The sequence below is a fragment of the Enhydra lutris genome, unplaced genomic scaffold (genome assembly GCF_002288905.1).
Source record: "Enhydra lutris kenyoni isolate GAN:26980312 unplaced genomic scaffold, ASM228890v2 scaffoldscaffold72, whole genome shotgun sequence".
NCBI classification, from domain to species: domain Eukaryota; kingdom Metazoa; phylum Chordata; class Mammalia; order Carnivora; family Mustelidae; genus Enhydra; species Enhydra lutris.
Window position 1 is genome coordinate 4,485,340 of NW_019154156.1, and position 13,273 is coordinate 4,498,612.

The 13,273-nt window shown below is 34.3% G+C and overlaps 1 protein-coding gene across 4 annotated transcripts in view; it reads right to left on the reverse strand.

Annotated features, from left to right (window-relative positions):
- Positions 1–533: 533 nt before the first annotated feature.
- LOC111159952 (integrator complex subunit 13) overlaps positions 534–13,273 on the reverse strand; it is a 28,712-nt gene continuing 15,972 nt past the window's right edge. For 3 of the 4 annotated variants that reach the window (XM_022522666.1, XM_022522664.1, XM_022522663.1), the window contains exons 9-17: positions 11,904–11,993; positions 11,637–11,726; positions 10,384–10,562; positions 9,127–9,297; positions 8,725–8,879; positions 8,203–8,433; positions 6,076–6,215; positions 1,652–1,787; positions 534–896 (exon numbers count right to left, since the gene is read on the reverse strand). In XM_022522666.1, the coding sequence (XP_022378374.1) occupies positions 857–896; positions 1,652–1,787; positions 6,076–6,215; positions 8,203–8,433; positions 8,725–8,879; positions 9,127–9,297; positions 10,384–10,562; positions 11,637–11,726; positions 11,904–11,993 (1,232 nt within the window). In that variant the 3' untranslated portion in view covers positions 534–856. The remainder of the gene's footprint in view (positions 897–1,651; positions 1,788–6,075; positions 6,216–8,202; positions 8,434–8,724; positions 8,880–9,126; positions 9,298–10,383; positions 10,563–11,636; positions 11,727–11,903; positions 11,994–13,273) is intronic. The other variant, XM_022522667.1, reaches the window with a different exon arrangement.

Here is a 13,273-nt window from a genome sequence, read left to right on the forward strand (position 1 = left end):
GAAAAATGACAAGCCTAGAATTAGCATTTAACACTGAAACCTGTTTCTTGTAGTATGTTATGAGCCTCCAGAAGAAGCAGCAAAAGAAGTCTCACCAAACATATACCTTGTAACCATGACATTTGACAGATAAGGAGACCACGATTCTATTCTGGGCTAAAAGCAAACAACCTAGTAACTTCCTTTCTTCCAAGTCTATGAAGTAATCTTTATAATTCTCTTTAATATGAGAAGTCAATGGACAGTACATTTTTAGCAGGAAAAACATGCAACATTATTCAAATGGATAAATATAAATTCTGCTTTTAAATGGCTAACACCTACACCACCTATACAAAATAAAGTAAAATATAAAATAAACAAAAACAACATTCTTATTTGGAAAAGCACTGTATATATGCTGCAGATTAAGAGAAAATATTTTATATTAAGTATTACAAATCTCATCTAAATCCTGATAGGTTTTTTTTTTTAATTTCTAAAAATGACAGTCATCAAATAAATTACCTGTCTTCTAAAAGAATACTCCAATATTTTGCACTTCAGAAATTTTAATAGTTTTTATTTGGCAAAGAGAAGCCTGAGAATTTTTTAAAAAACATTTCCAGAGGGAACATCCTTTTACCATAAAATAAATTTGTGTGATTTGGGAGGACAAATTTCAAATGTATATTTTTTGATATATGTGCCAATTTTACAATTAATACAAAAAAGATAAAGTTAGTTGAAATATTTTAAAAATGTAAAAACCAGTCCAGGCAACATAACTATACAATCTTGCTGTAAAAGTACTTATATCAAATTCTGCCCAAAATATGTATGCAATATAGTAAATTTTAGTTCCTCAAGTCATTCTTCACTGCCGGCTGGCTTTGCCATTTTCTGTCGTCTCCATTCTGAAAAACAGAAGGAAAAAATGAGTGGTACAACAAAACATTCAGTAACTACCCACATTTTTTCTCCAACCTTCACATGAAATTAAACTCTATATATTCGTGGGACAAAAGAACATCTGTCCTTTAGAAAAGGACTACAGTTGGGTTGCTCTGGTTACTCTACCTTCCTTGTTTCACAGATAGAGCAAAAACTGAAGCTCAGAGAAATAAAGTCACTTTCCCAAGGTTTCATTTCAAAAGTCATTTTCATGATACCCACTCAAGCTTAAAACTAAGGAAAAAACCTCTACTATTTACTCAAAAATTTATTTCCTTTTCCACTAAAGAAACTCCTTTACCAATACATTTTCAAAAGGTCTTCCAAAAAGGATGTTAAAATAATCAGACCTGAGATTTATTTAATTAAAATCAACATTCCTAATACTGTAGTACTTAATAGAAATGTATTTCTCTCCCATTTTTTATAAGAGTCAGTATTGTATATTAAGTGTTCCCTGATTTTTTCCTCTATGATGTTTACTGAGCAATGAAATCCTCTAAGGAGTAAATACTTCCAGAGTTACAATCAATATAATCAAGTCTTTTATAAGTACCAAGAATCAAAGCAGTTAATTTTTTCTCTTTATAGGTAACATGTATCAACTCATTATATTAGCAATAAAAAAATGCTGAACACAACAAATAAGCAGTGTTGATTACTTTAACTTGTAATAAAGCAATTAAGAAAAACAATTTCTACAATAAATAATACAGACCCATTTTCCTCTTTAAGATGCTGATATAATTCAGCTCTGTTATTAACAGAGTTCAAACGTCCAGCAAACTCCTGATGTTTTCTGGAATTGGCAGTATTGATTCTATTACTCCACAGGGATAATAAGGACACTGGCCCTGGTGTTACATATGAAAGAAGAGAAACAAGGTAGAACTCATTACTTAAAAATTTTCAAATTTAAAAAATTCACCTTTAATTCCATTGTTCATTTTATAAAATTAAAGCAATATCATCTTTCCCTTATTCTAAATGTCCAGGGGTCCCCAAGACCAGTTACTAATTTGGTGATTTGCTGGAAGGATTAAAGTAACTAAACATAAAGTTACAGTCTGGGCTAAGAACCACTGCAGCAACAGAGTAAGGATACACAGCCAGATCAATAAGAGCAAAAGATACACCAAGCAAAGGACAGAAGAATCCACTTGCAAGCTTTCCATGCTCTCTCCCTACAGTGAGGGTTCACACCATGTGCACGGTCCCTCCAGCAGCAAAAATGCAGCTGTGTGTGTAGAAAATTTCTGCCCCGAAAGCCCGTGTAAGACTCAGAACCCTGGGTTTTTATTAAGAGCTGGACACAAAAGCATTCTCTACCAAACTACAATTACCAAAGTCTAGACTCTCAGGTGGAAGGCAAGTGTTCAGTTCAGATGTAAGACAAAATAACTTCATCATTTAGGGAATGTGTTAGAAGCCAAGTTCCTAGATGCCAACCAATGGCCAAACTTAATGATAATAGTTTCAAGCTTGCTATGTTATCTCTTTTCTACACAATATAAGAAAAAGGCAAAGCACTAGCACAGCCAAAACAATTTTGAAAAGTAGAAAAAAGTTAGAAGACTCACTACCTGATTTTAAGACTCTGCTTATAGTGATCATAACAGTGTTGTATTAGCAAAAGAACAGACACATGGACCAATGGAACAGAAAAGAAAACCCAGAAGCAGACTTCCACATATAAAATTAATTGATATCTGATAAAGGTGCAAAGGCAATTCAATGAAGAAAAAAAATAGCCTTTTCAACAAATGCTGCTGCAACAATTGGGACATTACATAAAAAAGAAAAAGAAAAAAGAACACTGACTCATATCTTACACCATATGGAAAAAATTTTTTAAAAAACCTCAGAATGGATCATGGCCTAAATGTAAAATCTAGGAGTATAGAACTCCTAAAAAAGTATGTAGGAATACTCTCTGACTTTGGGCAATGCAAAAATTTCTTATCGATAACACCAAAAGCATAACCATAAAATTTGTTTTTTGATATACTGGACTTCATCAAAATTAGAAACTTTGCTCATAAAAGTCAGTTAGGAGAAAGACAAACCAGACTGGGAGAAAATATTTGCAAATCACATATCCAATGAGGCATTTGTATCCAGAAAAAACAAAAAATTCTCAAAATGCAACAAAAAACTCTCAAACAACTCAATTTAAATGTAACCACAATATCTGAATGAGCCCTTTATTAAAGAAATATATACAGATAGAAAATAAGCAAATGAAAAGAGGCTCACCATCATCAGTTATGAGGGAAACGGAAATTAAAACCACAATGAAATACTGCTACATACCAATCAGAGAAGAAACAAAAGAAATCCAGCAATGGCTCTGGAGGATGCAGAACGACCAGAACTCTCACTAACTGCTGGTGGGAACGCACAATGACACACCCAGTTTGGAAAAATGAGTTGGCAGATTCTAATAAAACTAGTTATCTATAATGTGTTTCAAAAAACCACTGACAAACACACAACACAGATGAATCTCAAATGCATTATGCTATATCAAATAAGCCAACCTCAAAAGGCTGCATACTTTATGATTTTTATGGCACTCTGAAAAAGGCACAATTATAGGAAAAGAAAATGTATCAATGATTATGCAGGACTGAGAGTAAGGGGAGTGTAGGATGATTACAAAGGCACAGTCCTAGAGAATCATCTGGGTGATGGAACTGTTTAACTCACAGAATTGCACATCAAAACAAGAGCTTAAGACATTTTCACCAAATCTAGAGGGTCTGTTTGGAATAGCCTAACCTTACATGCAGAGTATATGTCTGGCACAAAATTTACTTTGGACAGTCCCAGGAAGTCATTTTTCAAACCAGATGAAACTGAAGTTATAATAAAAGACCCGCAGAAGTTGCTAATCAGAAGAGACATATGACTTAGGTTGTAAAAGAGAACGGAAAAAAAAAAAAACCGAATTTCAAGTATCAGCCTTGAAAGGAAAGTTACAAAAGCTGAAGAGAGTGATTTGCAACCAAGTCGCTTCTCATAGGCGCCACTCTATTTAGTGCTTCCAGTGTCAGGGATCTATCTAATTTAGAGTGACAAGAAAAAAAAAAAAGTGACCAGCAGATGTATGTGTGTACACAAACTTCTTTTTAAAAATAAAATGGAGGGTGCCTGGGTGGCTCAGTGGGTTAAGCCTCTGCCATCAACTCAGGTCATGATCTCAGGGTCCTGGGATCGAGGCCCACATCAGGCTCTTTGCTCAGCAGGGAGCCTGCTTCCCACGCTCTCTCTGCCTACTTGTGACCTCTCTCTCTCTCTCTGTCAAATAAATAAATAAAATCTTTAAAAAAATAAATAAATAAAATGGAGATAATGGTATATGTGGTTTCATAGCCTGCTTTTTTTCCCTTTACCTTATATTTTCATTCATTCACTCATTCAACAAGTAATAGTTTAACTTCTATGCGCCAGGAAATTGAGTGGTGTGATATAACAGTAACTTTTATTATTTTTTTTTAAAGATTTGATCTATTTATTGTTCAGAGAGAGAGAGAGAGACAGAGGGAGCACAAGCAGTGGGAGTGACAGACTGAGGGAGAAGCAGGCTCCCCACTGAGCAGGGAGCTCAATGAGGGACTCGATCCCAGGACCCTGGGATCATGATCCAAGCGGAAGGCAGATGCTTAACCAGTTGAGCCACACCAAGTGTCCCACAACAGTAAATTTTTAAAAGCCCTAGCATTTTTGGCACCCGGCTGGCTCAGTTGGTACAGCGTGAGACTCTGAGTCCCCAGGCCATGGTTCGAGCCCCACGCTGGGGATGGTGCCTTCTTAAAAATAAAAAGCCCAATCTTTTAAAATGTTTCAGATTAGTAGTAGAGGCAGGATGTCCATAAGCAATGTCAATGCAAGACTCTAAGTGCTACCTAGTGTAATCCTGGGATGCAATGGAAGCATCCAACTTAATTATACATGGAGGTCAGGGAAGTCCTTCCTGAAAAAGGATTTGCTTAAGTTGAAATATGAATGATAGACATTAGCAAAAGGGAACAGTAATCACTATTCTTGGGCTATATAAATTCCACCCTATGGACACACTTTTATTTAGTTATTTTTTACTAATAGGGTTTTGGTTTCTTTTGACTCTGCCACTAAAAAATAATTTTTAGAGTTCTATTTTCCAAGGAACATAGAAACATTGTTTAGATTAAACCTAAATTTCTCACCCCAATCAACTGGCAAATTTTGGCCTGTGAAAAATAGAGTAATTTATCAGACATTTATTTATTTCCCAAGCATTCTGGCAAATTCCTGAAGGGCAAATACGGTAAGATCATCCTTATCTCTGACTTCAAAAAAATCAGTAAATGGAGAGTATTTACATGTATCACACTATATATACACAATGGAAGTATATAAAAAACAAACAAAGCTTCTCCCTAGGATCAGCTGCCAAGTCATAATACATCCGGCCCCAAGTCTTACTGCCTTAGGGAAGGCATAGTAGCAAGAAACCAGACAGTCCTTGTTACACCATTTGCCATTTATCCTAAAAGGACTAAATCTAATTTATCTTCAAGATAAGTAAAGCCTACAATTTCAGGAGCTCCCAAGCCCAATTCATATCTCTGACAGCCAGAATTCCTTCAAGAAGAAATTAAGCATTTCAGTCTATAAGGAAGAGACAAAATGAAATTAAAACATTGTGGGTTTGTTTTTAACAATGAAAACATTACTTATAATACCTTTATTGAAACTCATTCACACCAAATTGTAGACAAGTAAATTAGATCTTTCCCTAAGTTCAGTATGAGTTTAAGAGTTTGTGTTCAGTAAACCTAGCATACCTAATATAGAGTCAGGAATATAAATGAATTCAAGTTCACATAATTAAAATTTCCTAAAACACAGATTTTATAATAAAAGTGTTTATTTTCCAAAGGCTTCGATAATGAAGGTATGACACTAATTTTCCTTTAATACCAACAAATTCATTTTCTGCCTTTGTTTTCCAAGGCTGTAAGGAGAATTTCCCAAACCACATCCAGGAACAGTTAGTAGCTCTTCCTCATATATGCAACAATATTAAATGACACTGCAGAAAAACTAAATTGGAAAACTTTTTTACAAACACAGTTGTCACCACAGTTCCCACTCTACCTTTTGATTTCTCTACTGGTGGAGTTTCATCCATTTCAACCAGGGGCTTTTTGTTTGGAGGTTCTGGGGAATCAGGCGAATCTTTTATAATCTCAGCTTCAGCCAACTCTTCTTTTCCACGTTCTAAGATTCCTTTTAATCTTTCAGAGGGACAAAAAATAAAATTGAAAGTGTTAAATCTAACTGGTTCAATAATTAAACTAGACTTTGCAAATTGGTTTTAATAAAAGATAGCTGCTCTCACAGAGGAAACCTAGAAACTAATCAAAAGATCAACCTCCTCCTAAAATCAGGTAAGAGAACTTAATGAATTAAACACAAGTTTCCCTTCTCCTTCATCATAATAATGTAATAATTCAGTAATGTAGTTCACTGTAAAATAAGAAAACATGGGAGGAAAATTTAAGAAGTTAAATTTTAAAATGTCAGAAATGTGATCTTTGGAAGAAATGTCACAATTTTAATTTTTACAAATACGGACAAAATACTATTTCAAATTACACTGAAGATTAAGAAATCTACTAACATTTGTGGCCCAGTTTACATGCTGTGGAAATGTATTTACATTTCACAATTAAGAACTAAACTCTAATCTCATTTTGAGTTTCATCAGAGAACAGAAACATCTCAAAATATATAAACATCAGTGGTGTCTGAATGAGAATACCTTTTCCCACTCTTCTTAAAGTGAGCTAATTGTGTTCCAGAAATTCAGTAGCCCTAAGAAAGAAATGAACTTCTACGGTCAAAAAGAATAAAATGTTCTACTTATTTTTGGATATAATGATATGATTTCTAGAATTAGCTTCAAAATATTCCCATGTGGGAGGAAAAGTGGTGGTGGTGGCGAGGTGAGTGGCTGTGGATATATGTGAAATGAGATCTGCCATGAATTGTTAAAAATAAATGAGTAACTATTTGTTCTGTTGTTATAGATGTTTGAAATTTTCCATAGTAGGTTCTGTTTTGTTTTTAAGGGACTTACTAACATGGCCATTACAATATTTACCTGATTCTTTTTCTGATTTCTGGCAAGGAGGTAGAAGCCAAAGCCAGCTGAAATGTTATGATACTTTTATTTAGAAGTATTTACTACTTTTTATGTTTTTTAAAAAAATTTAACTTTGATGTTACTGTCTAAATCACAAACTAAGGAAAAAGAGTGTATTACTGAGGAAGGTTTTCAGAAATAAGACTATGCTCTTCCTCTATGCTCCCAAGGACATCCTGTGCCTATTTTTACAACTGCATCTTCCACACTTTGCTGTAATCAATGACTTACATGTCTATCTCTACCACAACATTGTACGTTTTTTCAGGGCAAGAATCTTATACCAAATTCACGACACAAACAAGGCAATCAGTATTTACTGAACAAAGAAATAAAACCATTTTTTTAATATTCATAATACATAAAGCAAAAACTGATATCAAACATGGTATATTATGATTTTTAGAAGTTTATTAGGAAAAAATTGAACACTACTTTGTCCCAACAGTAAAAAAAATTACAACACTTTTTTTGAGAGAGAGAGCATGCACAAGTATGCACACACATAGGGGTAGCATGGTAGGGGTATAGAGAGAGGGAGAGAATTTTAAGCAGGCTCCCCCTTCTAGTGAGGAGCCAGAGTTGGGACTCTATCTCACAACCCTGAGACCAAGACCTGAGCCGAAACTAAGTCAGATGCTTAACCAACTGAGCCACCCAGGTGTCCCTACAACTCAACCCCACAAGACATCTTAGATTTTTAAAATTATAAAATCATAGTTATAAAATGAAATAAACACGTATTAAATGAATGTATGAATGTGCTACATGCAGCATGTGATACACCAAAATGCACCATGGTACCATATTGTTAACGAGGCACCTCTTGGGACTCCTGGGTGGCTCAGTTGATTAAGAGTCTGGCTTCAGCTCAGGTCATGATCCCAGGATCCTGGGATCGAGTCCCACATCAGGCTCCTTCCTTAGCGGGGAACCTGCTTCTCTCTCTGGCTGCCACTCCCCCCGATTGTGCTCGCTCTTTCTCACTCTCTCTCTCTGACACATACATACATACATACATAAATAAATAAATAAATAAATAAATAAATAAAATCTTAAAAAAAAAAAAAAGTCACCTCTCTGAATCTTGCCAAGATTTCTCCTGTTCATAATCTTTCACTGCCTTCTCTGATTTGTCCTCTTTGTCCTCCCTCTTTCGTCCTCGTTTCTTTCGTTCTTCCTCTTCTGGGGGTTTGCTCCTACATGCCATCAGACATTCCAAGACTCTTTGATGTTTCTCTGAGTTGTTGATATGAGCTCTGACAAGGGTTTCTAATTCATTCCACATGATACGGTATTGTTCATCTCTGAAGTAAAGATTTAAAATAAGGTTCTTAAGAAATACTCTTTAAATAATATTGAAGTGTCATTTGCTACTGGTAAAATAAAGTAAAAGGAATCATTAAACATGGACTTTTTCTTCCTAGACAGTTCATGATGTAACTCTAAGTTATAATATCCAATTCTGATATTCTGTATTTTGTATCATTTCATCTCAATCATACCTCCAACCATATAATTTACATATGAAATAAGTTAGCTTAAAAACAGTATGTATCAAGTAATGTGATATACAAAGAAAGTAAGAAAAAAACTACCTCTTAGGGCCTTTTCCTCTTGTACCAACTGTGGAAATAGGCAGAGGATCATTTTTCCTTTCCATATCAACTAAGTTGTATATTGTTTTTTGACAGTTTAACACATCTTCTTCTGTCAAAGATTCTTTCACAATAACACTGGCTAATGGAACTACCTGTTAGAATTTTTTTAAGAAATAAAAAGAAAATCTGTCTTGAAAAACAAATATCAAAAGCATCTAGGGAGAACTTCAACTGATTTTAAACATCACCATGGTGAGATAACCTATAACCATCATTTCAATTTTCTATTAGTAATTCTTTATCTACAGCAAACTCATATATTTGATTCTTTGCTCGAGAAATGGTATCTGTAAAGAATATATAATCCAGAAGAAAGACTGAAAACTATTTAATACTTACCGCTTGCATGTTAAAAATGGTGGTTTGTGAAATAATCATAGGCCAGTAACGGGTGTGTTTTTCTAACTGATCTTTTGCTCGTTCCAAAGGGATCTCAAGACTTCCATCGATTTTGTATCTGGGGTCTAGAAAAGGAGTTAATCTGTTTTCCCTCATAAATTCACCAAAATCCTAATGATAACCAAATAAAATAAAATTAGAAACTATTTTCTAATGTTTCAGTATGGATTACATGTAATAGTCTGTTTCCCTGATGTCTTCTGTCCTGTGATATGCAACAAAGTATTTCCCGTAACAGTCCCCTTACTAATCTTTTCCTTTCTTTTTGAACATGAAACCTCTCAGCCTTTATTAAAGTGGAGATGAAGAGAGCCTCAAACATAAATGCATTCATGGTTCTACTTGTTAAAAACCAAGGAACACTCATTTTTCTTCACTTCTATAATTTACCTCTTTTATATCATACACAGATAAAGGGATTAATCATATCAGAATACCAATGCTTACTTAAAAAATTACCTTGACATAACATCAAAATGTTAACAGTGGTTATCTTTGAATGACAGAATTTATAGTCTTTGTTTTTGATTTTAAAAAAAGATATCTATATTCCCTAAGTTTTCTACGATGCATGTTTATTAGTTTTCTCCTTATTAAAAAAGATAAAAAAATAATAAAGAAAAGCCTAATCAAAAATAATTACCTGCAGTATGTAACACTTTTTGATTTACAAAGTATATTCCTATACATTAATCACATTTAATTTTCACCACCACCTCAAAGTAAACAACTCTGAAGTACCGAATGTAAAAAGGGGGGGGACTGAAAAAATTAAAATCAGAACAGAACTTCTACCCAAAATAGAACTTCCTTATATATACCTTTAAATAACAAAAATTTAGTGTTATTCCAAACTAGCACTGGCCAAATATTGAAAGGTTTTTATTTGCCATTAAGTAATAACTTAAAATAAACTTCCACCTGAAATACCAGTTCAAATCAATTTCCATTCCCTCCTACAATTTCAGGGGTCACTGCTACCCATATACTTCTAGATATACACTGAATATATAAGGAAGAGTATATAGTGATAAAGAGCTCTTTTGACAGAAAAGTCACCTAATCAGAAGAATAATATATCATCAACTTCTCCAAACCCCATTTGTCACAGATCTTAGCATGTAACAGGCATTCAGTAACTACCTGCTGAATGGTGACAGGGTCAAAACATAAAATTTATAAATATTGGAATCTTACTGTGATCCGGTAGTCTGTAACTCTGCCTCCGCATCCTTCACTAATTGAAGGTGGATCTTCTAGAATGGATCGAGAACTGCTAAGGACATGTAAAAAAATCTCTCCTCCGTGGCTACTAAGCATATGACTAATGACTTTGGAACCTGACTTTCGTGGTTGTTCCAATAAAACAGAACGACCTGTCAAAAGCAAGATTATTCTATCAGTTATGAAGTTCAAATAAGCTCTTACTTTTTCCCTTAAAATTTATGTCTAGATTTTTCATTTCATTAAGCCTCATATTTTAAGCAGCAATTGGCTAATTCAGGATATCTGCATTTCAAGTCCTAAGAGCCTGAATTCTAGCCTCAGTTTTCTCTTGGTCATGCCAAGCTTACGTAGTTATGCAGTTTTCCAAAATAAGTATAGTGGTCTCTGGTATAATGTTTGGTTACAAAATTTATACATTACAAGTACATAAGATTTTCCTTCTGGACATCAAGAAGAAAATGGAGACAACTGTTGGATAACTCTTTAATTATCAAAGTTATACCATATTTGGGGGAGAAAGCAAAAAGTCTCCATTCACTTCCACAATACCTCCTATATATCAACATGGTTATTGTAACTAGTTTTTATTTCACACGACCAAAGGTTATTTAATCTGGACTTTATAGAGGCTGATAATAAAATTTTGCTTAATTTTGACCCATCACATCAGTGCTTTCAAACCTGGGTTGTGATCACTGGAAAAGCTATTTTAAGAATTTAAATCCAGTAAATGGACTCTAATAATTTTTTTTCAATTTTCACACAAGGAAACCATGGATTTAAAGTCATGTGTTAAGAATCATATGGTATAATATTGAAAATATAGTGTTTATTTATGGTTAAGGTAAACTGTGCAAAAAAGAAATTCATATATACTTGCAATTTAAAATTCAATAGGCCAAAACAAATAGTCTGTATTATTCTACCAAAAAAATCAACTTAGACTCTAACAACAAAATCTTTAAATTAAAAATACTTTAAAAATATATTAAATAACACTTTTTTTAGATACAACAATCTGAAAGGCATAAACTCATCTTATTTTTAAACAGTAAAACTGCTAAAAGGGTACTTACAATTACATAACTTTAGAAGAGTTTTGGGAGAAAAAATATGTTCAGACTATATTAAAGAGAGCTTTCTAGAATTCAGATTTTCACATTTCTTACTAATAATTTAACTTGTAATATTCTCAGACAAAACAACTGTATGTTGAAAATTACCATTTAGAAGAAAATTAGTAAGGCAGGAGGAAGGTCTACTATTTACGTCTACAGGTGAAATTCGGTAAGCGCCAGTGCAATAGTGTAATTCTGAAATGGAAGAAAACACTGATTTGAAAGAATATAAAGGAATATTTCCATAATTAAAGGAGAAAAAAATGTTCATTGAGCCCCTAACACAATGAAGAACAAAAATTCAAAAAGAAATACATACTTTAAGAACCTTTGATTGGTTCTTTTCTCTCTCGATTTCTTTAAAATACCTACCAATGTTATTTGTCCTGGGTGTGCACCACTTTAATGTTATTGTTTCTTTAAACGAGCCTTCTCTACTGCTGCCTCCTATGTGGGTATCACCTTTAAGAATAAGCCAGAAAAACAATACGAAATAGATCACAAACTTCAAATTGTTAACCCAAGACTTCCAGAACAGTTTAAACTCTAGGAGAGAAAATACCTCTGGGAGAAGATCATTTTTATACAGTCTCCTAGAAAAATACCAAGTACAATTTGGATATTAGCTCTGATTAAAATAAATTATTTAACTATCCTCCATATTTCTTAATAATCAATCATTCCAGTCACTGCACTAAAGTCAACAGCAAAAAAAAAATTTTTTTTAAAGATTTTATTTATTTATTTGACAGAGAGAGACACAGTGAGAGCAGGAACACAAGCAGGGGGAGTAGGAGAGGGAAAAGCAGGCTTTCCAGTGTGGAGCAGGGAGCCCAATGCAGAGCTCGATTCTAGGACTCTAGGACCTCTTTTTGACCTGAAGAGAAGGCAGACACATAACGACTGAGCCACCCGGGCGCTCTAGGAGCAAAATTTTTTTTTTAAACTTTAAGAATCTACAACTTCTCCCCTCTGACACCATTAAATGATAAGACAACAAGGTTAAATACTTAAAGAAAGCTTCAGAAATCTAAAATACACAACTGATCATCCTGAATCCTAATGAATTTATGAGAAGAAACATAAAATGAAGGGTCTGCAAAGTAAATATATAAAAAGATAGAACAGTGACCATGTTTTGCCTTAATGGAATCTACAATACAACATCTAGAATGACTAGATGCTAATAAAATAATAATGAACAAATGCAAACTATAAAGTTGACAAAGCTTTGAAGAAGATGTATACAGTACCAGGAGCATCTATAAAAAGAGATCTGACCTAATCTAAGACATCAGGGGACAGTTTCTTTGAGAAAGTGAAAACTAGTTTTAGTCTAAAAGGTAAGTAGAGGGGCACCTGGGTGGCTCAGTGGGTTAATGCCTCTGCCTTCAGCTCAGGTCATGATCCCGGAGTCCTATCGAGTCCCGAGTCGGGCCCTCTGCTCTGCAGGGAGCCTGCTTACCTTCCTCTCTCTCTGCCTGCTTGTGATCTCTGTCAAATAAATAAAAAAAATAAAATCTTTCAAAAAAAAAAAAAAAATAGGGGCACCTGGGTGGCTCAGTAGGTTAAGCCTCTGCCTTCGGCCCTGATCATGGTCTCAGGGTCCTGGGATCAAGCCCCACATCGGGCTCTCTGCTCAGCGGGGAGCCTGCTTCCCCCCACCGCCGCGCCTGCCTCTCTGCCTACTTGTGATCTCTCTCTCTGTGTCAAATAAATAAATAAACTCTTAAAAAAAAAAA